This window comes from Typopeltis vanoorti, chromosome 5 (genome assembly GCF_054136105.1).
Source record: "Typopeltis vanoorti isolate ZY-2024b chromosome 5, IOZ_Tvanoo_1.0, whole genome shotgun sequence".
NCBI classification, from domain to species: Eukaryota; Metazoa; Arthropoda; class Arachnida; order Uropygi; family Thelyphonidae; genus Typopeltis; species Typopeltis vanoorti.
Window position 1 is genome coordinate 91037080 of NC_143553.1, and position 27986 is coordinate 91065065.

The 27986-nt window shown below is 34.8% G+C and overlaps 1 protein-coding gene across 7 annotated transcripts in view; it reads left to right on the forward strand.

Annotated features, from left to right (window-relative positions):
* Positions 1-27986, forward strand: part of LOC150106647 (glutathione S-transferase C-terminal domain-containing protein) — a 300229-nt gene that overhangs the window by 175585 nt on the left and 96658 nt on the right. For all 7 annotated transcript variants that reach the window (XR_016548323.1, XR_016548324.1, XM_090392600.1 and 4 more), the window contains 2 exons: positions 15635-15750; positions 20245-20289. Coding sequence is in view for 5 of the 7 variants with exons in the window: in XM_090392600.1 (XP_090248726.1) it covers positions 15635-15750; positions 20245-20289 (161 nt within the window). In the remaining 2 variants the exon portion in view is untranslated. The remainder of the gene's footprint in view (positions 1-15634; positions 15751-20244; positions 20290-27986) is intronic.

Consider the following 27986-nt stretch of genomic DNA (forward strand, 5'->3'; position numbering starts at 1 on the left):
TGAAATGTAATTTCAGAAGCATGTACTGAAAAAATTATTCATATTAATTTTATTTTATTTGGGACTTTGTTCTTGTATGATCATTTCAATAAAAGGTCAATTCTTTAGGCCAGTTTGTATTCTTCTTTGGTTGTAAAGATTTTGTAGAAATTAGAGATCACATACAAAAATAAGCAAATGATAATTATTATTTATGAGAGTCAGCATATATTTGTTAAGGGGTCCTTTTATTTTTGTAACCTTCCCTGCCATTTATAATAAAGTTACAAGCATTGATTGATCAGGGAAAAAGTATACTGTTGTTTTTGCAAAGGCATTTGGTAAGGGTAGCACATGATAAGTCGATATTTAAGTTGTAACAGATAAGTTTAGATATTATGTTAGTGAACTGGATTGGAAATTGGCTGCCTGATAATTCAGGTTTGTGTGTGGGGGGGGGGGATTCAAAAGAAGTGGGCTTTGAAGAGTTATTGATAATAATACCAGTGTTGTGATCCTAGGATCTCTTACTTCAGTGGAATTTGAATAGGGGGTAGGCAGATGGGTGAATTAATGGAGAATCAGTTTAATGCAAATATAAGTATTCAAATTTGGAACTCACTTGATTGGAGGTTGCATACTGTATTGGTGGAACAATGCTGGAGGAAAAAACACATCTCTATGAATAATAATTAACTAATTTATTTATCTATTAAACTATTAGGCCAATATTTCTGTTTTGGACACCAATGCATCTTCATGTGCATAGAAGAAATACCTTAAGCACATGCATACAGACACATAGGAAGATAAGCACACATCAAGTGTAAAAATGCAGGATCTTACACTAGTAACTGGTACCCTCTGTGGGTACAATGATGTAATCTTACTGAAGGTCTGAAGATGATCTCCCATATTTTTGGTAATGTAAGGCAGCCAGATTTGTTCAGATTTGGAGAACGTTATAGTACTGTAACAAATTCTAGAAATTGTCTCTCAGATTTTTATCTGTTTCTGTATGAAACGGAGGCTTTTTCCATGTATTGATGCTGTGGTCTGCCATCCCAGAACTGAACTGTAGATAATGAACACAGATTTGTGTTCACAGATGAATATTAGCTTTTCTTCCAGTTTGTCTGAAGTATGTTAGTTTGCAGTAGCAAGGGATACTGTAAATACTAAGGAGAGGATCTTGGTGGATAAGGGTAGCTAATTTTTAGTATAGCTTGAAGGAGGTCTGTATGCTATATATTTTTTAAGGATGTGTGAAATTTTTTCTGAAATGTCCCAGATGTATATGATGGAACAGGAATTTTTTTTGTACTCCAGATTTTTTCCGAGAAGGGGAAAGATGGCCAGAGCGTTCTGTTGATTTTGTGAAGGGGGAAGCTATTAGCTAATAAAGTGTCCTGGATTATGATTGATTGATTTGGGTTGAGAGGCTACTGTGTTTGAGCAGATGGTTCTAGCTCTGTTTGCTAACATTTTGATAACACCATGCTGTTGGGAGAGGAGTAGTGATGTGATAAATTGAGTGTGGTTATTGTTATTGTAGTTATTGTTTCTCTTTCCAGTGGTGAAACAGACCCTCAAGGGTTGACTGTCAAGGTGTGCCAAAAACATTTCCAACACATCCCAGCCATCTGGTCATGTTGTCAATGTAGCATAGTCATATTGTGAGTTTAATGGCTAATTTGTTCCATGAAAAGATTGGTGTGCAAGTATGTGGGGGGGGGGACAACAACTGTCTTCAATCTGCTTTATAGGTTTTCCCCCTTCCAAATAAAATAACCAGTGTGCATATAAAAGTGAATAAGGCTTATATGGGAGAGGAGGAGAGAGTCTGTACCACAAGGATGATTTAGGAAAGATGTTGTTCAATATATATTGTTCAAATTGCTCTATGAAGCAGTTAGCTAGCCTAGGAGAAAGTCCATTTGTTGGTAAAGCTTATTCTTACATCTGAAGTAGCCAGAGTAAATGACAGAGTCAAATAGGTGGACAGTGTCTTCCAGAAAGTCTTGCTTGAGCAAGTCAAGCATGTAAATAAAGACACAATATCCAAGCTAAAAAAGAGATCATGTGGACAAAGCTCTGATATCTCTTCTTTGAAATGAGAACTGTTCTTGATAAATGAAGAGGACTTATGAATGCTGAAAATGATGTAGAAAGCTATTTAGCAGTTTGGTATCAAGAGGAGCCAGTGCTGTCCATCACAGGACATAATGGTGTATTTTCTTTTTAGACTTTGGGAAGTCCATACAAACAAGGAGAAAGTTTCTTCTTTGTTTTTTCCTCATCCCAGCAAGAGACAGTATCAATAAATGTGTTTAATTTCCTAATCTGTAGTTGCAAAAACATTAACAAGAGGACTATATGCAGAATAGTCACTTAGCAGTAAGGATAATTTTCTGTAATATTATTTATAGCTGCTATCTTTAAGAAAGAAAACATTATCACACTATGAAATAACAATATAGGTAAATACCCTTTTTTAGTTTTCTTTTCATATCCTTTTAATCTTTAATTTTTTCTACTAACAAAGAATACTGGCTATTTTTTACAAACAAACAAAAAAAAAACTGCTTATAAGAATGTGAATTTTTTTTTGAGGTGCCCTGGAATGACAATGAATATTTTTTTGGGGGGTGGGGATGAGTTTAGGAGTGGTGTTGGGAAGAATTCTGTTCACTGTGACCTTTGAAAATAGAACTAGAACTATGTGCATGTAGAGTATACATTAAATGGATTATGGATAATAGATAAATGGATTTGGTGTGAGTCAGCTAGAGAAATTGTTGCTGGAAGAGAGAGAGAGAGTAATGACAAAAGTGAATGAAAAACCCGAAGAAATAAGAAGTGATTTGGAAGAGCAAGAAAGTAGGGCAGGAGAGCTTGTGAATAGAGTGGCATGAGTATAGAAAATGAAAGAAGGAACACAGGACAGACTGAGGAATGGCAGAGATCTCTGTGGAGAAATGTGAATGACAGAAGCAAAAGTGGATGCATGAGTAGTATACAAGAAAGGATTGAGCAGCCATAGATATGGAGGGCAATATTTATGTATGGGGGGGTTGAGGTTTAAGATCAGAGATGATACAGATGAATGAAGTTGGGGGAGTATTGAGGAGTTATATCCAAGAAGTGAGATTAGCAGGACTTATTATAGTACCAGAAATGAGTTAGTTTGTATGTTTAGCAATGCCAAAAATATTCTAAATAAGAGGAATGAAATTGTGGCATTTACAGAGTTCATTACCCAAAAATTGTCAAAATAAATAAGATGTGGTTGAATGAGGATAACATCCTCACAGGAATAGAGTTGGAGGGGTATGGTGTTTATTGTGAAAACAGATAGGGCAGCAAGGGAGGAGGAGGAGTGTTGTTGATGGTAGCAGAGAAAATATGTCCATCCAAGGCAGAGATGCAAGGTGCAAATAGTTGCAGTGGTTTTGAGCAACATTTATTACCAAGCCTATAGCTGTTGTTGCTATAGGCTTGGTAATGTGAAGGCAGATTGGTCTTGCTAATAAAAAAAAGAATGATCACTTTGGTCAATTTTAATTAATGGTATCACCTAACCAAAAAAGGTTGTGGTTTTTTCATAATAAAAATTAAACAACTGCAGAAATTTTCATAAAATGTTTTATTCATTAAAATAGCATCTTCACAATCTGCAAGTCTTTCCAAATGAGATACATGTTTGTAAATTCCCCTTTTATAAACGTTTTGTCTTTAGAAGTAATAAACCTAACAATCTCTGCATGTCAGGAGAATATGGAGGATGAGGAAGTATCTCCCATCCTAAAGCATACATCTTCTCATAGACAAGTTTTGCAGTATGAGGTTTTTGCATTGTCCTGTAAGAATAGCACTTTCTTCTGATTAATTAGCCCTGGCTGTTTCTGAAGTAACGTATCCTGCACATGCTTGAGTTGCATTGAGTAGATCTCAGCCGTAATTGATTGACCTGCAGCAAGAAACTTGTAGTTGACAATACTGGCTCCAGTCCACCACACGCAAAACATGGTCTTCTGGAGATGAAGCGGTACCTTTGAAGTGTGTGGTACTGGATCATTTGGGGACAACACCAATGATAAGTTTGCTTCCTGTTAGAGTACAAGATCCATTTTTTCATCACAAGTGAACAAGTAATCCAAAAACAGCTTGCTTTTATCAAGTGAAAGAAGTGAAGAACAAATTGTGATAGCCTATGAAGTTTATTGTCATCTGTGGGACCCATTTGCTCAGCTTCCATGATTTTCCCAGTTGATGAAAGTGTAAAAAAATTGTTTCACCACTCATATTAAACATTTGCGAAAGTTCTTGACATGTTAATGTGGAATTATTTTCAACAGCAGCACGTAATTCTTCATTTTCAATAATGGAGGGTCTTCCTGAACATAGTACATCTTCAAGTGATTCATCACCAGAAACAATTTTTTTAAACAATTCCTGTGCAGTATGTTCTGCTACCATGTCTTTTCCAAATGCCACACATCTTATGGGTTGCTTCTGAAGCCTTCGAACCAAGTTTAAATTTGTAAAGCAAACAAGCCCAAATTACACCAGTTCAACAGACATTTCAAGAGGGTTCTAAGTCACAGAAAAAGAGTACACACCAAGTTAGAGTGCACTGATTAGCTGATGCATATCTGTACCTTATGATGCATATAAAAAATTGCACTCTGTAAACCACTGTAAAATAAAACAAGTCATTGCTTCATTCCAATCTATAATATAGATTGGAATGAAGAGACAACATTCTGAGGACAAAGAGAATAAATTTCTTAAGTTTTTGAGAGACTTCCTTGGGTAGTATGTAACAGAAGGTAAGTGGGGATCAAGGGCTTGTGATGGATTATCTCATCAGAGGAAATGAGTTGTAAGATTGTAAATAAGTGTTGTCAAATCTTCCTCCAGTTGGTAAAAATGATTACTTGGGTAGCAGACAGCATTATTAAGACTTCTGTGAGAAAGGAATATGTTTGTAATTATAATCTGGTGATTATGACAAACTCAGGAGATTGCTTGCACCAGTATCATGGAATAAGCAATTTGATAGAAAGGAGATCGGCACTGCTTGGGGGTCTTTGCTTAGGAACTGTCTGGCAGAGGCAATGTTTGAATGCATTCCCATGGGCAGGAAGTCAAATAAGGTAGGTGTGAAATGGATGAAGAGGTGTGGCATGCAATTTGGAAGATGATGAAGAAGGCATTGTGGAGACAGCACAAGATGGTTAGTAATAATCAGTCACATGAGACATACACAAAGCAGCCGAGAAAGGTGGCTAGTTTGGTAAGAGTAGCAAAAGTGCAGTGTGAGCAGCAGAAATACTAGTGAGTTCTTTGTTATGTGGCCAGTAGAAGAAAGAATGATTATGGAACGATGTTATTGGTTAATGAAAATGATTGTGTGATAACTGCTAAAGAGGATATAGTAAAGATGTTAAATGAACAATTCATAAAGGTATTTCATCCTCGTTAATGTAACATCATGCTGAACTTGAGTGCAGTGGGAATGGAGGAATGACTCATGGGAAGTCCTTTCCTTTAATGTTATATAGTGATCAGTATTCATGTTGATAAATTATGGAGACTACAACCATGTTAAGAATAATTACTTTAATATCCTGATGTTTCAACCCTCATATTAATGTCATGATCTGAGATATACACACACACACATAAATAATCCAGATATTTGGGATGTCCTTGAGAAGATTACTGGCAACTCAGATAAACATACCCCAGAAACAAAAAAAGAAAACTTATAGCCAAATTTCTTAGATTAAAACAGTGGCAAGATTTAAACAGCCAACAGACAATTTCTCATCATTGAATGACTGAAAACAGCAAACCAATGATAACAGGAGCAACCAACTGCTTTCATTGGACAGTCATGTGATTAACCTTTCAAGCCATGCCCTAAAAGCAATTTAAGATATTGTAATTACTAGAGCCAATAAAGCTAGTGTCACAGTTATTTTAAAACGGAATAACATACCTTGTAAAAATGAATCAGTCTCGGGCAATAGCACCTATCAACTTGTGAAATATAACTCAACTACTGGATTAAAAAGAAAATAATAGAATTACTTAAATCAGTCACTTCCTTGCTTGCAGATATAGTTAAAAAACTACTTCTGCACTATGCTCATTCTCCAAAAATTTACGCTTTATCTAAGATTCATAAACAGAATATACTGCTTTCCGATAGATGCAAGTATTGACAGCATCAAATATCATTTAGCAAAGAAACTGGCATTAGCACTCCAGGAGTTGGTAGATCATTCCCCTCCTATATAAAAAACTTGCAATACTTTGTAAACAAAATTAAGCTCATCACACTTAATAAAAATGATTTATTAGGCAGTTTTGACATCTCTGCCCTTTTCACAAATGTCCCGAATGACATGGTTCTTTTACGGATCAAATTCTTTCCCGTTATCATGGCATTCTTTGCCCATGTACTACATTCTGGTTATTTTATGTGGCAAAATATTTTTTATCTTCAAAAAGAAGCCATGGACTTGCTGTTATCCTCCAGTTGCTAACTTTTATATAGAATCTGTTGAGCAATGTGTTCTAGATTCCTTTACTTTAAAATCCACAGAGTATGGCTTAGGTATTTGACAACGTTTTCATTGTCTGTCCCATGGCCACCAGACTTTAAAACACCATCCTCAGCCACCTAAACAAATAACACAAATCCATATAATTCACAATTGAAATTGAAAGTCTTCCACACCTTAATTTCTAGATATGCTTATTACATGTCTTCCTTCTGGCAGTCTTTCCTTCACTCTGTATTGTAAGCCTACATGTGCTTGTCAATATATTCACACATAAACTCTTACCACCACCCAACAAAAACAGTAAGTGTCATTAATTAACACATTAAAAAACAGGGCTTTAAAGATCTGCTCCAATGAGCAAGCACGAATTAAGAATTATCAACAATACCTTCCTAAGAAATGGCAACAGCAAAAATGCTATCAACAGAATTCTTCACAAGCCTGCACTTAACAATGAAAATAAACTAGATTACAATAAAATTGTAGCCATTCCATATATTAAAGATAAAAGATAAAATAAACAGAATACTATAGCGATACAGCTTAATACCACTTTTAAATCTCGTGCAAAATTAAAGAACTTATTCAACTCCTCCAAGGATCTACTTCCTTCCCTTGCTGACACTAGCGTATACTGTATTCAGTGCACCTGTAATTTGCCCTATATAGGTGAAACTAGGTGCACAATTCCTATATGAAAAAAAAGAAACATAAACAACACATTAAATTTTATAACTATAGGAAATCTGGCCTTTCTGGTCATGCTCTGAATACTCCACATAGAATTGACTGGAAGGGCACCTGTTCATTACATCACACCAAAATGTGGTTTGAATGCATATTTAAAGAGGCCTGTGAAATTTTAACCAACCACCCTGATCTTAGCAATGATGATGGTGATGATAACAAATAAAAATCCCAAGAATATGGATAGTACATATTCTACCCACATAACCTTTTGTTTTAAGAGTTCATTATATTTATAGTGAATTTAAAATTAGGACTGTAGTAATCCAGCATTTTAGCCTTAATATAATACTTATTATTATTAAAATAAAGCACTTTTATTGTTAAAAGACCAGAAGATAAATGATAAAATATACAAAAAGCCAACAAGTTTCACTAGCCACTGTCTAGCATTTTCAAGGCTGAACTGGTGTGAAAACAAATGCATTAAGTTACTAAAGTGTATGTTTTACATGTAACTTAATGCATTTGTTTTCACACCAGTTCAGCCTTGAAAATGCTAGACAGTAGCTAGTGAAACTTGTTGGCTTTTTGTATATTTTATCATTTATCTTCTGGTCTTTTAACAATAAAAGTGCTTTATTTTAATACTTCAGACCAAATATGTACAATTTAAGTTTACTTATTATTATTATTACGTGACACCGCCAGGGAGTCCAAAGACTCATTGAGGGAGGTCACCTACTCCACAACTCGCCATCTCCACCAACCGCAACTACCTTCATCATCTAAACCAGGCGTGGTCAACTTCATTCTATACGAGGGCCAATATATGATGAGTGGTAGTGTCACGGGCCGCACACTTTTAGACAGAACTTAAATAAAAATAAACTCTGCATTTTTTTTCAAGGCAGTAGTTATGTGTATTGAATTACTATATTTGTTAAATAATTTTACTACTGGGAGAACAATATAAAATACTTGAAACTGATCACTGTAACCAGAACAGAGCAAGTGACTTTCAATGATGCATTACTCTGAAGCGCATAGAAATCTATCACTCCCACTACTACAACTCGCACAGAGAAGCAGTAGATTTTATAAATTGAGTAATCTTTTTAAAGCAATTTTGATTCCTTGTTGAGAATATAAATTGTTTCTGTCATCAGAAATAATGAATATAATTAGTATATCAATCAGAAAAACTGCAGTCGAAACTAATAACTAAATTAATAATACACATAATTTAATATAGTTTTTATCCTGCTGCAGGCTGCACAAAATCACATTATGGGCCTGCTGTTGGCCACCTATGATCTAACCCAACGGCATCTACTGCCGATCAATCACTATCACTAACTAGTATTTTCACAGACAATCACAAACATCCATGCCAATGGCAGGATTCGAACTCACAGCCTTTTGGCTGGAGAGCGGATACGCTAACCATTCAGCCAACCAGACTGGCATAACATAACAAACACTTATGTTAAATTATTGATTAGGCTGCCACTATTAAAAGTATTAATATGAATTTGTTCACTAACCCATGTTATAAATGAGCAAGCCCTTAAGCACAAATTAAGTTATCAGCAGTGCCTTCCTAAAAAGTGACTACAGCAAAAATACTATTAACAGAATTCTTCACAAGACTGTACCTAATAATAAAAATAAACTAGATTACAATAAAACTGTAGCCATTCCATACATTAAAGGGATATTAGATAAAATAAGCATAATACTACAGAAATACAATCTTAATGCCACCTCAGGATATAGCTTTGATGAGAGTTTTTTTTCCCGCTAGAGGTCATGTCAGTAGAATAATCGTTGATCAAATCATTGTCACTTTGGAATGCTGTTTGGAATGTAATGTAGCTTGTCTTTGTGTATGTATTTATACTACAGATGATGACCTTAATATGAAGGTTGAAATGTCAGGAAATTAAAGGAATTATTCTAAACAGAGTTGTAATCTCCATAATTTATCCAAGTGAAGACAAATGGTATAAGGAATTGAGTAACTTGATTCATTAAGACTATAGTACTTCACGGCATATCATCAGATGTTTGAGGAAATGTTCAAGGGAGGTAACAGTTTTGACTTACCTTTAAAGTCCCATAGGCACAATGCTGTTCTAAAGTAAATTTACTACAGCAAACTATCCACTATAAGAAACTAATTCTGTGGTTCCATCACTTTGCTATAACATGAGTTAACTGTATTACCTCTTAAACTCTAATGCATATCAGCCCTGGTTTGCTATCTGTAATTTCAGATAAAATACTTTATCAGATGGAAGTCACATCATGTATTTTATTGTTTTACTTAAATTGAAATATTCTATTCCATTTTTTTGATTTTATTGCACATATGATGGCCAAAAATTTTGCCAGAAATAAATGCTTGGAAAGAAGTCAACAAACACCATCATGTAAGGAAAAAGACAGCCATGACACCTCTTTGATGAGATGAAGAACCTCCTTTTGCTGTGATGACAAAGCAAAAGATGACTGCAATGACAAAAGTATGCCCCATAGAATTGCAGCAGTTCTATGGGGCATGCTTTTCACAGGTGTACAATAGCGATCAATGGGAATTTTGCACCATTCTTTTTATATGCATGTAATGAGGTCCTGGACTGTTGTGGGGCAGCCATCCTTTGACCTCGCACGATGATGCAGTTCCTCCCACAGATGTCCAATAGGTTTGAGATCAGGACTCTGTGGAGGCCAGTCAAGTGTGGTGACTTCATGTCCACAAATCATGCAGTTACAGTAGCAGCCTTATGACACAGTGCATTATTGTCTTGCTGAAAGAGACAATGGTCAGTTCCATAGTAGTGCCACAAAGTAGGAAGCATTGCATTGTCCAGGATGTTCAGATAGTTCTTGGAGTTCAGTGTTCACGGCACCACAAACATTGGTCCGAGGCCAAACCAGGAAAAACGGACCATACCATCACCTCTGAATTTCATAAGACATCCGCTACACCCACACATGTCCATCTGCTCAGTAGAGAGTGTAGCATCACTCCATAACTTTCCAAGCTTACAAATAACTTTGTGTTGTGTATCGAAGGCCGATGCTTGCTCGTCTAGTCAAAGCTACCTTGGCTTGCTCGGTTGTCGGAGCTTCCAGTTCCTCACTGCAGCACTGTGATTTCATGCGCATGCATAGCCATTTCCGCTCCCTTCACATCCTCTTAAACACAGGCCATATGCAGTCAAAGTAGCTCTAGCCAGCCTTTACAAGTGTGCGTGTTGCTTGGGAAAATTAAGTTACAACCAACTTTTTATGACTATGTTATTGACCAGTTCATATAGAAGAATCGTAGGGTAGAATTTGTATTCCAGTAGCTAAATTGAAAAAGATAGAATATCATTTGTAAAATAAATGTTGTATTCATATGATTAAATGTATATAAATTTCTAAATATATAGTTTTAAATGGTCAGTAATTATTATTCTGCTAATCAGACTTCAATCACGCCTCTCGCTCCCTGAATGATAACAAGAGCAAGCGTGAATTTCAAGACCAGCATTCACCCCTGCAACCGACAAGTGTTGAGTGGAAATGCTAATTCTCTTCAACCGAATTCCATAACATCTGAAACTGTCATAACGTTCGCTATATATTTCTTAGTTTTAACACATTCACGACGGGGTGTCGTTTATCGTTCCGATGGAACTTCTCATTACCGGCAGGCTCAACTCTCACAAAGTTTCAGCCCTTGGTTGAATTTTATTCCTGCTTGTTTGCAATCAGAAATTGTTTCATAATAAATAAAAAAAAAAACACGTTGCGTTTATTTGTTTCACTAAAACTAAAAAGCTTTATAACGTTTATTGTAAAATATAAGCATATAGATAGCATTTTAAACAATCATATTATCTTAAAAAATTAATTTTGATACTTTTCACAAGAATGAACTTTTTTTTAATAAGTCAGTTTCGTGTTTTAAAAATTCATAAAACTGTATAGAATTCATGTCAAAGTTGCATTTGGTATAAATGCATACTTTATGTTTCGATTTTTAAATGGATGTTTTCACTGGTCCACATATTGTCCACTAATGAAAATACTCATTCAGTGGGGAATGAGTACTTCCTGGATGAAAATGTCTTTCATCCAGGAAGACATTTTGCTTATGTCTTCCTGGATGAAAATACTCATCCAGGAAGACATAAGCAAAATTCGATGATTTTTAAAATGTTTTTAAAAGATAGATGTTTATCTTTTAACAGCAAAATATTTAAAAATTTCAACCCATCTACATTGGCAGGACTCGTAATTTTGTCGCCATTCTTCAATTTTTTCACTGGTGACATAACTTTTAATACACGAAACATCATCAAATAGTTCGCTGTCATTTATGTTTAAGTTCCAGTGACTGGAAGTGAACAGAACACTTTCCTCGATCTTCGCCCACGTAGGACCCATTCAAATACTCCCTTTTCCAAGAAACAGCTGTCCCAGTTATTTAAATAATCAATGCAGGTTTGGTAAAATTTATGAATTGCATCTTTAAATGTGTTGGCATCAATATTCAATTTACTATTTCAGTTCACAAAATAAAGGATAAAATAGCCATTTAAAAAAAAAAAAAAAAAAAAAAATCTAAAGGACAGAAGTGAAATAAAGGACCTATGGTCACTGTAATTATATGACATCTTTCAATTCAAGGTAGAATTTTATTTGAAGTTAGCCTTTGTGATCTGTCATAATGACATCAAGAATTTCAAATGCAATAAAAAAACACTTATTTCATGTAATTGAAAAATTGGACAGTAGATTTTAGTTAGATACTGTGTTTAAGTGCAACATATGGTTTTGCTTAAGTCTATACTGCATAGTTTCTGTGGGGGGGGGGGGCAATAATAGTGCAATTAGAGACAGCTGGATTAAAACTGCTCTAACTACTGAATCACACTATTTGTTGAGAAATATATTACACAGACTGCAAAAACCTCTGTACCTTATTCAGGGATACAATAAAACTACACTTGTTTTTCTTGCATCTGCAGTATAATGGCTATTGGGGAGGACATGTTGTTACTACGGGGAGTGAGTTACTGTCGCCTCGATGTGAACATGTTTAAACATTTTTCGTGTGTGCAAAACTTAATATGCAAAACGTTTTTATGTCTTTTTTCGTAAAATAAAATCAGGGTGCAAGTTATACATGAGAGCATACTATATTCAAGTAAATACGATAAGCTTTCGCCGACAAGTTGACATCTTTCTGCTGCTTCCCCTGCTCAGCTGACTTCTATGGTGAGTTACAATGCATAAATATTTTTCTCACTTCCGTTTTCTTTTTTTTTTTTTCAAACCAACATTATTAAAATTAATTTAATAATACAATAATCAATTTTACACTGAACAGTATTATAAATTTATATATAAATATTATATAATATTATAAATAAATTAATTAATTTTCTAATAATTTTTCCCCTACTAAAAACTGCTCGGCACGTCAGCAACTTGATTTGTAAATTTTTGGCATGCGCTGGCACGACAGCAACTCAATTTGTAAACTTTTGGCACGCACACAAAAAGGTTTGACACCACTGCTCTACATCGTGAACATGCAGTTCACACACATAATTGTTGAATACAGGTATCCCTCAATTAACACGGTTAATTAATCCCCCGATGTTGTCGCGTATTTCAAAATCGCGTTAATCAAATCTAATAATAGGTAGTAAAAATGACAATTCATCCATGATCGATTACTGTATTAATAATTTGTTTTATACGGTATTCTTTTAGAAAAGATAAAAAATGAATGCAAAGTAAATGTTTAATAAATACTTGTACCTACATTATTATTTACTGCAATTTTTTTTATCAAAAGAAGTTATCAAGAGTCGTTTGAACAGTTTTAGTTTTTTACTTATCTGCATAAATTCTACAATAACAAGCAAAAAGACTCTCCAGACCTCGGCAAACAAACAATAAAACATAAAGAAAAAACACTGCAAATATAATACATGATGGTATAAATTGAGTGGATATTGAATTCAACATTATTTCATAGCCGAATATAGAGACTACAGGAGTTTTCGTGCCGAATATATAGAAACTAAAAGTTTCAGCGGATTGAAGCATAAGCAACCTTATGGGCAGCTCGTAGTAAAGATGGAGTAGGCTCTAGATCACTTTCCTTAATATTTTCCATAATGTAAAGCACATCTCCTAGAGCAGCACTTCCCAAACAGAGGGCCACGGCTCCCTTGGGGGACCGTAAGTTTTGTTGAGGGGGGGGGTGAAATAATGAAAACAAATTTAAAATGTTTTAAGACTAAGTAGATTTTTTTTTTTAATCTTAAAAGAATTGTATTTAATTTTTATTATTGTTTTTTTGTTTTTTTTATATTTTAATGGAAAAATCGCATTGCCATTGGTTCACAAATTTTGCTTCCTGCATATTTCGGTGATTAATGAATATTAGTAAACATACGCTTATTCAGATAAGTTTTATTTCAAAAGTTGATAAGAAACACAAAAAATATTACAAATGCAAAATCTTGAATGTAAATTGTATTGAATGTAAATACAATAAATATAATATGTCTGTATTACGATTTTTTTTCCGATGGGGGGGCCGTGAAATATTTTAATTTTTCCAAAGGGTGACCTTGGCATCCATAAGTTTGGGAAGCACTGTCCTAGAGGACATGTATGATAAAGCCTTTTTGGCTCTCTATTTCAGTAATACATGATAGTTTATTTATTTTCAGTTACAATCTAGAAATTATTGAACAAAGAATTAAAAAAAAAAAAAAAAAAAAAACTAAACCATACTATACTGACATCAGAGGTCATGGTATCTCTCAGATTCAATTTACTGTCAAATAAACCTTTACATAACGTGTTAGACCAAACTGACAACAAAAAAAAACAGTGTGGAATATCACTCTTAAAAGGAATGCACAGCTACTTGTGACCTCCAAACTATTCACTGAATTGTGGAAGAATATTTATACTAAACATTTTCATCTATCTGTCAGATCAGCTGCACAGGGTTAAAGGCGCGTTAATCAAAACTCTTGCCGCATATATCAAGGGATTGCCGCAATTAATTTCGCCGGGTTAATCAAATCTGGCGTTAAGCAAAAACGTGTTAAGCAAGGGATACCTGTATATTGGTTTCTGTTCTTGTTATTTAATTTGAAAGTCATACTGAACATGTCCTTGATGCTGGGGCAAAAATTTTATCACCATCATCATCAAATTCTTGACATGTACTCTCAGGGGATGTACAGGATATTATGATAGTACTACATTGAAAAGTGACATCATTATTAACTACCAGTTGACAATTTTCCTTCAAATTAATCTGTTATTGGCAAGACTCCAGTATCATCAGATCTTATATTTCTGTCTTCTAAGGCACGTTTTTACTGTATCAATCCACCTAGATCCTGGTCTTCCTATGGTTTTATTTTTTTCCTCTGCCAGCCTGGCAAAGAACACTTGTTTTGCTAATCTTTCCTCTCCCATTCTGTTTAAAGTGATTACATACCACCTGAGATTAGCTCTACTAACACATTCTTGAATGCTAACAATGTCAAGTTCTTTTCTAATATCCTCATTTTTAATATGATATTGCCATTAATATTTTGAGTGTTTCTGCCTATTTTCATTGTTCTTTGTCTTCTTATTGCTGATTTTCATACCAAATTTATTACAATTGCAAAAATTTTATGCTAATAAAAATATATACATAAGTTAAATCCATTTTATGTTATTTATTAAACAATACATTATTATTGGCAGTCCATTAAATCCTAAGTGATATTTATTAAATATTTTCATTAAATAGTAAGCAGGTTATATATTAATTTTCAGTAGCCTTAATAAGTAGACTCTCACCGTAGCAAACTCAAGTACTACACAAATAGTTTACTATAATGAATTTTCTTTTCAAAAGCTTTGTTACTGTGAGAATTTGAATGGGACTTTTTTGGTGGTTTGTTATAGTAAGACAGTTTGTTATAATGGTATTTTTTTATATTGAGAGTCAACTGTAATAGCATGCTTATGAGATGTGAATTAGAAATACATCAACTTGTGTCTTTTCAACTTTTTTTATGCTGTCAGAGATTTGCAGGGCAGGAAAAAATTTAAATGCTTTAATACTATTTTGCAATACTACTTTTAAGAATAAATTCTTGTTAATGAATTTTTTCCCAATAAGGATTTTATTACTTTTATTACTTTATGATTTTCCATAATAAATAGGAAATTACAGGATAATTTTGATTAGTGAATGATGATTTTTTTTACTCTGGAAATACTTGAACATTTTATTTCTCTTTTAAATGTTTAAAAATATCTTTGAGACGTTTCTTAATACATAAATAAAATTTATTCTTAAGGTAATGTTCCAAAATCACGTAAAGAGAGAAAATGTCAACAAGTTGAAAGTTTGGTAACAGCTGTAGTAAATGTGGTCCAACCTGGACAGACGATTGTGGATTTTTGTTCTGGATCGGTAATACTGTTCTTCTTTGTAATATATGTATTTATTGTGTATATTTATGTACAGGGTTTCTAAAAGTAAGATATATTTCTATCTGCCAAACTTTAGGGGTCTATTCCTTGAGTGATTTTAAACTAAATTTTATATCAGTATGGGGCAGTTTCGAACCAGCACAAAGATTATGCCACTTGTAAGCAAAAATTACAATACTGTGTTAAAAGAGTTAAGTATTTTAAGAAATGAACATTAATAAATTTCTTATATTAGTTGTCAGAATGTCTGCTATCTAGGAGCATAAAGAGCAGGTTCTTTGCATTGAGAGTGGTTGCCGAGTGGAATGCCCTGCCTGAAATTGTGATGAATGCAGATACATTGAATGAGTTTAAAGCACAGTGTGACGAACTTTGTGTGTGTGTGTGTTACAGTGTGTGTACCTTCCACAATGAGTCTTTTGACCCTATGGAGGTCTGGTATTAATAATAATAGCAATAATAATTTGATATACAATTTCTGTGCATTGTAATAACGATTGCTATTCTCCCTTATATATATATATATATATATGTGCATGTGTGTGCTGAGTTGGCTGAGTGGTTAGCTTATCCGCTCTCCAGCCAAGAAGCTGTGGGTTCGAATCCTGCCTAGGCATTGATGTTTGTGGGAGAAGTAGACCCAATTCTTTCTCCCACAATGAGAGAGGCCTTTACCCCAGCAGTAGGGAAAAGTTACAGGCTGGGAGAAAAAAAAATATATTTATATATATAATTTGTTGGTCATTTTAAGTGCTATCTGCAAAATGTAATATTTTTCAATGCACTGCATCCCTATCATTAACATTTTGTATGCCAACACTTTTATGTGACTGCAGATGCACTGTTCTAAAGCAGTGCTTCCCAAACTGTGGGCTGCAGCCCCCTTGGGGGCCATAGGTTTTGTTGAGGGGAGGGGGGGGCATGAAATAGTGAAAGCAAATTTAAAATGTTTTAAGACTAAGTAGAGTTTTATCTTAAAATAAACATATTTAATTTTTATTTATTATTTCTTTTTTGTTATTTTTTATATTTTAATGAAAAAAAATCACACATTGGTGCAGGTTCACAAATTTTGCTTCCTGCATATCTCAGCACTTAATGAATATTAGTAAATATATGCTTATTCATATAAGTTTCATTTCAAAGCAGAAATCTAAGAATTGCAGCAAATATTTTACCTGATATTGACATTTTGTGTAGCAGTATTAAAACACATCCATCACATTAAATTGTTATTAAACTTCTTTTATGTTTTTAATTCTTTCTTTGTTACTAATCATTTTACGTTTCCTGTGCTTGTAATGCAAATGTACAATAACAATATATCTATCTGTATAAAAATATGACATAATGCGTATGACATAATGTAAGATGCTAAAAATGTAATATTTGCATTTGATTTTTGCAATATTTGCTGTGTATGTTTTGTATTGAATATAAATACAATAAATATAATAATATATGTCTATATTACGATTTTTTTTTTCGAAAGGGGGGGGGGGGGCCTGGTATCCAGAAGTTTGGGAAGCACTGTTCTAAAGTTTGTTTCATCAACCGTGAGTGAACAACACTTGAAATGATAATTTATGGGCTGGTGAAAACTAATCAGACCATACATGTAATATTTTTCAATGCACTAACTTTTAAGTCTAACTGGCCAATCTCTTGAACTGGTTCAGCATAATTTCACATACTCTGAATTGTCTAAATTTTCAACTTTGGTAATTAGATGATTTAGATAAATTTAGAAACTTTTGGGCAAAAGAGTGGTGGAGCTCCATTATAGAAATGCATACACATAGCATCTTATTTAAAGAACATATCACAAAGGCCAGTAGGTGGATAATGTTTCCTCACTGGAATAATTGATAATTGTGTATGGTTTGATTAGTTTTCACCAGCCCATAAATTATCATTACAAGTGTTGTTCACTCACGGTTCATGAAACAATTAAACTCTGCCTTGTGGTCATAAAGTGTACTTGCATGCAAAAGGATTTGCTGTCACCCAAAAGTTCACTTGTCGGCCAATAATCTGCCTCTTAAAGTGTAGTACTTCTTGCAAATGGTACAAATGTATGTTCTTTACTAAGCATCTTCCAATAAGGTATTTTAGAGACTTTAAGGTATGCAAATGTTCATTGAGTGCTTGTTTGAAAACTGCTTGTAGCAAGTATTTTTTTTTCCTGTGGTTATAATAGCTTTTGCACGGCACAGATCAACAGTATTAATATCTTCTTGTGCAACAAGCTTTTTACAAAGTTTGAGTATGAGTCACAAAACTAGAGAAATGTCTGGCCAGTAGAAAACAAAAAAGAAAGTAAGAAGAATGAAAGAGAGTATTGTATGGTGACTCTGTGAAAATAGGATTGCTTCATGGAGTATGACAAAATCATATTTACAAGTCTAAAGATTAAAGATGTTAGCAATGCTGTTACAATACTTTATTTGGACTGCCAATGTTTTGACAGGTCTACTTGCTTTGAAAAGTAATAAGTATGGTATGGTAGATCAGGTGTGGACAACTTTATTCTATACGAGGGCCAATATATGATGAGTGGTAGCATCACAGCCCGCACACTTTTAGACAGAACTTAAATAAAAAATAAACTTTGCATTTTTTCAAGGCAATAGTTATATGTATTGAATTACTATATTTGTTAAATCATTTTCCTACTGGGAGAACAATATAAAATACTTGATTGATTTAAATATAAGTTGTTAAATTAAATTTAATTACATATTTCTGGGTTTTTTACATGTAACACAACTTAATGAGAACACTGTGGAAGTTCATGTGCCGCCACAAATTCATCAAAGTTGATTTTCAACGATGATGACGATATTCGTAACAAATCCCGAAGGTTGTCAGTCGGCTTCTTTGTGACGATTTAACCGCCCTCATAGTTGAGAAAGTACATTCACATAGGTATGTGCTTCCAAACATAGATGCAATTCTCAAGCTGAAATCACTCAATGCAGGATATTTTTCCCTTGATACCAGTTTCCAAAAGTCAATTTCTATCTCCCTATCTTGAATGGAAAATGGGGTATTACTACAACTTGTACAGAGAAGCAGTAGATTTTATAAACTGAGTGATCTTTTTAAAGCAATTTTCATTCCATGTTGAGAATATAAATTGTTTCTGTCATCAGAAATAATGAATACAACTAGTATATCCATCAGAAAATCTGCAGTCGAAACTAATAGCTAAATTGATAATACATATACAGTAATTTAATATAGTTTTTATTTTGCCTAATATAGTTTTTATCCTGTTGGAGATAATAAAAAGAGTTATTTTAACACAGTTGCAGAATCCATAATTTCAAAAATGAAGGGAGAAAAAGATATCCTTGAAGTATGGAGTAATTATTTCGAAAAATTGTAAATGAAACAAGCAGTGATAGCACAATGGTAAAAAAACACTCAACCACTCAACAGGCATACAGTCAGGAATACATATCCATACTTGAAGTAGAAAAAGCCATCAAAGGCTTGAAATGTGGAAACTCAGCAGGAGTAGATGATATTCGACCAGAAATGCTGACATGTGGAATTATAAAAGTCTTACAGTGGCTACACTGCATAGTTCAGAAAGCCTGGACAGAGGGACAAATTCCTGATGATTGGAGTAGAGCTCTCATAGTACCCATATATAAAAAGGGAAATAAAACTGAATGTGAGAATTACAGAGGTATTTCCCTACTGAGTGTTCCTGGCAAGATTTATGCAAGTATACTTGAGAAACGGTTGAAAAGAATTGTGGAAGAAAAGCTTGATGAAGAACAAGCTGGATTCAGGCCAAATAGAGGCTGTCAGGATCAGATCTTCACTTTACGACAAATAGTCGAGAAATCATGGGAATATAACAAAGATCTGTATTTAAGTTTTCTTGATTTGGAAAAGGCACATGACAAGGTGCCGAGAGAGAAGCTATTCAATACGCTACAATTATATGGTGTCAATGGGGCATTATATCAAGCAATACTTAGTCTTTATTTGAGTTGTAAGTCAGCAGTTAGAATTGAAGACTGTGGATGAACTTAATTAAAGACTGTGGATGAACCATTATGTTCAATTTCACAAGGATTTTTCTCTGTCTTTGTAGTTTTTAAATGTTCTGCATTCTTACTGTATTGAACCTGTATGTATCAAAGGAATAGCTTGTTGTAATAGAAAGTTTGCCATGAGGCTTTGGTCCCATTATATGAGTTTGTTTGCTGTAGTGGAAGTTTTCAATGTATTTATATTCGGAAAATCTGTTTTGTTATTTGCCAGCAAAAGTTGGTCGATTGGCAGAGCCTCTGCTACTAATGGCTCGCGCAAAAAGTTAAGCAAGTTTGAGCACAGTTAGTAGTTGGAAGGGATTCAATTGTTCGATGCTGTTGGCACACTGCTCCCTGGAAGTTTACATAATAATAATAATAATATATGTATGTATATAAAAGAATAATTTTGTTTATTTTCATAGGGTCATGTTGGAGTTGTTTTGGCATATCTTCTACCCCAATGTCAAGTAAGAAGTCTAAATAACTCTTAATAAATATAAAAATGAATTTAGTTATGTACAATTTTTTGCCTTGAAATAATAATGTATAGTTCTCTTTTGAAACTACAGCATACCACCTATCAGATACCACTTTACTCTTTAATAATATTCTAGTGGTAATAGAAGAAAGAGATGAATACCTCAAGTCTGGTATCATAAAGCAAATTGAAATGACATCATTAATTAATTAAATTTTGCTATGTGAATTAACATAATTCTTTATTATTAAGAGAGACCTTCAGGGACTCATCGAGGGAGGCCATATACTACACGCACTAGCTATTACACCTCATGAATTCATTCGCACTGCTTGCACTCACAACATCCAATGGCAATCCATTTCAATCACGCACTATCCTATGAGAATAAACTCTATTGCTCACTCCCCTTCTTGGCAACATTCATTCTCGGCTTCCAAGGATGCCCTCTCGTCCTTTCCCCACCCTCCATAAATTGCAAAATTCCATCAACTGAAATCCTGTGTGACCCTTTCAGAAGTTTGTAAGTCTCAATCATATCACCCCTCTTTCTCCTGTTTGCTAGTGTCTGCAGTCTACAAATTTTCAATCTGTTTTCATAATCAGTATTCCATAATCCTGATATGATTTTTAACAGTCTTGTTTGGTCTCTCTCGGGTATTTCAAAATCACACTGGAAAGGAGACTAGACCTGCACACAATAGTCCAAGTGAAGTCGTGTGGCGTTGTAAAGATGCAAAATGACATCCTTATCTTTCTTTTCATTAGAATGTTCATTTCAGCATTGCAATTATCTTTTGAGTTGTACTTGCAATCTTTGCTTCGTGGCTCCTGAACTTCAACTTCCTAGCTACTAACACCCCAAGATCACTAGTCTCATCAGTTTCTTCTAGCATAATCCCACCAATATATATAACACTAGATATCTAATCACGCCAAAGTGAATGACTTTACATTTACTGACATCCTTTTTCCCATGCCCATAATTCCAGCTTATTCAAATCATTCTGCAAGTATATATATTAGCAACATTCATGATTACCCTACCTATCTTTGCATCATCAGCAAATAGCTGTATGTCGCTTGTCAAATCCTTCCCAATATCATTAATGTACAGATTGAATAACAGTGGACCAAGCACTGATCCTTGTGGTACACAACTTGTTACCTTAAGTCTTGCAGACTCAACCCCCCCCCCCCTTATATCACTTTTTGATATGTCAGTCAGCCTTTTATCCACACTAATATTCTATAATCTAAACACACATACTCCAGTTTATGCAACAGTCTACCATGCTGTATTCTGTCAAAAGCCCTAGCAAAATCCAGAAGTATTATGATGTATCCATTCCCCTTGTCTGGTTCAGTGGTAGCATTGTTATAAAATGTGAGCAAGTTGCTAAAACATGACCTTCCCTTAGTAAACCCATGTTGCTCATTGCAAAGTAGAGAATTCACTGTCAACCCATTTCTGAATGCAAGCCCTAACCAATTTTTCCAAAATCTTCACCACTACTCCTGAGATACTAATTTGTCGATAGTTGGATACATTGGTCTTTGCACCACCCTTGTGCAATGGAATTATCATACATTCTTTCCATTCCTACAGAATCTTCCTTGTTCTGAGACTCATATTAAACAGTGTGATCAAAGGAATAGTCAGTTCAGCTGAACACTCTTTTACCACATGTGCTGATATCCCATCAGTCTGTATTAAAATGTATCCTTATTCACCAGTGTAGTAGGTAGTGAAATGTGCTGATTCTGTTCTCGGCATGCTATAACATAGGTCTTGTTATACTCCTCTAGAAATTCCTGTAATGTTCCTCAAAATCATTAAGATTTCATAAATATTATTTTTTCAAATTCTCATTTTCTACACATACTGATAACTTTTTCTCTCATCTTCCTGTGTTATGGTTCTGCTCTAAGCCATTTGCTCAATTTGGCACAATTCCTGCTCTGTTTCCACATATATTTCGAACTGTTTTGCCACCTTCCAAATTAAGTCCCCATAATGGCTACCTATTCAAGAGCAAAAGTGACTACCTTGGTTATGGACAAAGCTTCTGGTGTTATCAACCAGATACGACACTCTCAGACTCCAGGTATCCTTTTCATGTGCTATTTTAGGTAGTTTTTCCTCAATAGCTACATAAATCTCACTTTGCTGGCCTATTTGCCTGAATAGTTAGCACATTGGTCATTAGGAAGAGATGTTAGCATTGCATAGGAGATGGTCAAGGGATGTTTGAAGAAAGCTGCATCAGACAATGTACCCAGGGTACTGAAGATAAATCAGGTAGGAGTTAGTTGGATAAATAGCATCATTAAGCAAGGATTGTAGAAAAAGAAAAAAGTTGTGGAAGAAATATAAAGAAAAAAGGTGATTAGCAAGCCTATAAGTGATACAAGGCATTTCAAGAAGGCTGACCTGTATGGTAAGGAAGGCCAAATATAATTATGAGAGGAAGCTAGTCTATGAAGTTGAAAGAAATCCTGAAGGGTTCTTTTGCTATGTGGCAGGCAAAAGAAAGAATGATTATATAAGAATAACTTTAATGAATACTGGTAGGGAGTAACAGAAGCAAATGAAATGGTGGAGATATTCCAGTGACATTGACTGATGGGAAAATAGAGGTAAATGAATTGGAGAAGCTTACAGTATTTCAGAATTATAATGTGAACATGATTATGGAATTAGATGGCGTATCAGTCCATCCACGTATTATGAGAATTGGCAACTCTGAATAGTCAGTTTAATTTAAGCCTCATTTTTGGGAAAGTGCCAAGGGAATGGAACCTAGATGGCAAAATAATGCCACTGCACAAAGGAGGCTCCAAGACAGACGTTGCAATTTATAGGCTAACTTAATATCTCAGAGTGGTGGTAAAGATACTGGAGAAGTCTGTAAAAGATAGCATTCGGGACTGAGTAGAGAGGAATATGATACTTCTGAGTCATTGTTGTAGATTTCTAACTTTTCACCCATCAGGTAAGTAACTCTATATAAATCTCTGTCTGAATACACAATCTGACAATCCTTAAAGTACTGTTCCCCATTTTGCATCTAAAACTTTCCTAAAAATTCATAACAGTACTTCACAATATAAACACCGCCAGAGAAAAATAAATAATTTCTACATAGCAAGTTAGAAATGGCAGACCATGTTCTGGACATTCCTTTACACAGAATAAAAATGAAGACAACTTTGCTGCTTAGAAGTTGCTATAAGTCTGAGAGACTATTTTTAGAATCAGCATCAACTCTGAAATATCACCCAACCTCAACAAATATGATTGCATTAATTTGCCAAAGATATTGGAGCATATCATTTCTAAGAACATGTTTAACCTGACTTTTCTGAAGGATATTAGTCTTTTCAGATTACATTTGTAATTTTGTGCTCTGCTGATGTTGGTTGGAAATCCAGTGAAATATTAGTAAATTCAATAAATTAATTTGTTTATTTACCTCTGGTGTTGTTTATACTCTGAACCACTGTTATGAATCACAGTCAACACTTCCTGTCTATATGTCTTCCTTAAAATTCTTAATATGCAGTCCAGAGGAGATCAGTTTAGCTGATAGATGATCTAACCCCCAACTAACTCACTTTCATATCTCACTTTGGTATCTCACTTGTGCACTGCTTCAGTTCTGTGTCTGTTCTGCAGATGCTTCTACAGACACTGCACTATTGAACTGGTAACATCATTCCTCCACTTTCTGTTTGGCCTTTTAAAACAAGAGCAATAGCTGCCCAACATCCTTTTTTCAGTACAACTGCAAACATGCTGAACCTTTTCTTTCTTTCTTAATCCTCCTCTTCTACCTTTATTTACAGTGTCAAGGTTTTTTTATTCTTGCAACTGCAACTGTCTTGAGGATAAGGTGGTTACCCACTCTGCCTCCCAGTGTGTCCTGAGGTGCATGTGTTCACGCACCTCAGGACATACCAGGATGTGTCTGAGATGCATGTGTTCATAGGACCAGTTTGCCTGTTCTAGGAAATGAAAAACCCAAGTTTCAGGGTGAAAAAACCTCCCAACCTCTGTATGAGACTGGCTAACTCACCTTCCGTCAGAAGAGTCCAGATAAAGGTTCCTCATGTCACTGATGGGAATCGAACCTAGATCTTTCTGATCAAAGGGCTTCGTCTATAACGACTGAGCTACGGAGGCTCTACCTGCTTCTTCTATTTCTTTTTTATTCCATTTATCTGTATCCTCTGGAACAGCCTTCCTTATAACATGTTCCCCCAACAGCTACAACCTCCATCTCTTCAAAGCAGTATGTCAGTACGTTTCTTTTTTTATTATTACAGAAAATTAGGTTTTAATTAGTTGTCAACAATACGTTAAACATGAAATACTGACTAATTTCTGACAATATATAATCCAGTATTATATAATATATATAATTAATAAAACTAATATACAATACAATAATACTGACTAGTTTCACTAATAGGTGAAACTAGTCAGCATTGCCTTGTGTGGGTGGCTTCTTCAGGATAAATAAACTGAAAGATGACAAGCAAAAAAAAAATCCAAATTAATGTAAAAAAACTGAAAGAAACCATTATAGTTTTAACAATGAAAATAATGTGGAACTCTTAAAAATATAATGTTTTATCTTAGCTTTTTATGATAATTTGTATACCTTTTTGGCTTGAATGTTTTATATTTTATTAATAAGTAATTAAAACCCAGTTTCTCACAATAACTGCTAATAATCATACTCTTATTTTACCAATATTTCTTCTTTTTCAACTTTCACCTGCATCTCCATACACCAACCACACAATGCACTATAGGTATTTCTATCTCTTGTGATTAGAATCGATACATACATATATATAAAATATTCTTTTGTCATCCAGATCTCACTGATGCCTGTAAATTTTGATCCATACGGAACAGGAGAGGTTACCAAGAACTCCTTTTGCTTTCTTTTGGCATTAATAAACTTGCATTTCAGTATCCTCATTAAGCTCATGCATATTCTTATCTCCATTAATCACTATCCTGATCTGATCATTGAGTGAATACATTACTGCATTTCTCACATTCACTTGCCTCAAGAGTGCCTATACACATGTTCACCTGTTTCTACACCATTACCTCTAACTTCCTTGACTGTAAATATTGGCTCTCTCACTGACAAACACTTTCTGTAGACACCTAACCACAAATCCATTCAAGTGTTGTCTATCCTTCTTATAATAAATCCTTTTGCCCATCAAAAGGACTTGTTATTCTTCCTGCATAACCTATGTACTAAGTTATATGTTATCGTGGCCAGTCATTTCAGTTCTCTCTCATTCTGTACTCGTTACCATTTGAATCATTCATACTGACAAAACTATTAGCTCTTTCACATTGTTTCTTTCCATTCTATGACTGTTGTTGTTGTCATCTTTAATCTTAGAGCCACACCATCACATATTTACTACAGAAAATATGATTTCATCATGCTCTCATCAAGTACATCTGTGATCATGGAATCACCATTCCATATTATCCTTTCTCTCTCTCTCACACACATTGTCATACTTTCTTTTCTCTTCTCTCATTCTTCATCTTTCAGATATCAAAAAGTGGTATATGGAGCAGCAGAATCCAGGCAAAAGCAAGTGACTAGTAGTGTGCAGCAGAGTTTCATGCTAAGACCACTACTGTTTAATTTGTACATAAATGATAAATAATCTGAAAGGAAATATTCATACTCTTATTTTATCAGTTGTTGGCTGATGATGCCAAATTAGGTAGAGTAATAATTAATCAAGTGATGTGCAGAGCTTGCAGGATGATTTAAAAAGGCTGTCAGTATGGGAAAAAGATAATGGGTGTCAGTTTAATGTTGACAAATGTAAGGTTATACATTTATCAATTACAAGTTGTGTAATCAATTTGTGGGTGGGGGTAGATTGAGTTGATGTTTAAAGGACATATTGCTAAGGTAGCTTATAACATTACTTGGATATTGATGAACACACAAACGAGATGAGGAAGTTATGATAACTCTTTATAATGCCTTGATATGTCTGCATCTAGATTACTGGGCTCAGGTCTAGTATCTTAGGGATGAGGAAGTGGTGCAGAGGATTCAGAGGCAAGTGACCAAGATGGTTAGTGGTTTGTAGAATGTTTCCTATGTGGATAGATTATTATTATTATACAGGCACCTCCGTGGAGTCTGAAGACTTACTGCGGGAGACCCAATCTGTCATACCTCTAATTTGAACCCATTAACAGACAAATCACTTGAAACTGACTCTGGCAAACCATTCCACTCATTCACAACTCTTCAAGCAAAAAATCTAGCCCTCACACCCCTGCTAACCACACCTTTATTTAACTTCCAGGGATGACCAATTGTTGTGGTCCCCTCTAGCTAAGTGCTGAAACATTTCCCCTGCATCAGTCCTATAAAACCCTTTAAGCAACTTAAATGTTTCTATCATATCTACTCTTTTTCTCCTATCAACCAACTTCTGCAATCCACACACCCTCATAGAGAACATTCCACAGGCCACTCACCATCTTGGTCACTTGCTTCTGAATCTTCTCCACTGCTTCCTCATCCCCCAAGAAACCCAGGGGACCAGACTTGAGCACAGTAATCCATGTGCAGGCATATCAAGGCCTTATAAAGAGGAATAACAACTTCCTTGTCTCTACATTTATGTTAATGTGCTCTTCAATAGCCAAGCAATTTTATGGACTACGGCAACAACCTAAGCAATATGTCTTGTAAACTTTAACTCTCTGTCTTCCACCTGTAAATCTCTAGCTTCATGTGTTTCCTGGAGCACAGTGCCATCAGAATGATACATGACTTGTAATCTATTTTACCTGAGATACTGATTGGTCTATAATTTGCTGCTGAAGTCTTAGAGCCTTCCTTATATAAGGAAATTATTTTGCACTCTTAAGGGCCTAATCAGGGGCATTGCCAGTTCCCTTGCACATTCTTGCAAAACCCTAGCTGACATCCTATCTAATCCCACTGCTGTATTTACATCGAGATTCTGCAATAACATAAGAACTTCCAATTCATCCACCTCTGTTCCCACACCAGTGTCCTTCTGTGCAATTTACATATAGACTGATTGGCTACCATTGCCCTCCTCCTCAGTTCACCTCTATCATAATTTGTAGGAGACTTCCAACTTTACCTTCTCGCTCTTCAGTTTTGCCTCTTGTAACAACTCCTTTTCATCCTCCCTCATAGAATACTTCTTGCCTCTCAAATCATTTGTACCAACCAAAACAATCATTTCCTTGACTTACTTTTTGCATCCAGATGGCATGGCTATTCATGACTTAAGTTTTGAGGAAATGAAAAAAATTGTAGCCAACGGCTAGAATTTTTTTATTTCCTCATATGTAGTATTATAGATAAAATACTACACAGCCCCATTACTCCTCTCTCCCCTGATACACAGGAACACAGCATGACCATCAGTTAACATCCACCTGGAAGAACATAAAAAATACATTTGCTACTATGGCAAATCAGGACTGGCAGACCATGCTTTAGACACTCTTTCACACAGGATTAGATGGAAGAAAACGAATGTGCTATTTAGGAGTTGTTACAGATCTGAAAGATTGTTTTTTGAATCAGTAATAGCTATGAAGAATTCTCCTAACCTGAAATATGGTTGCATTAATTT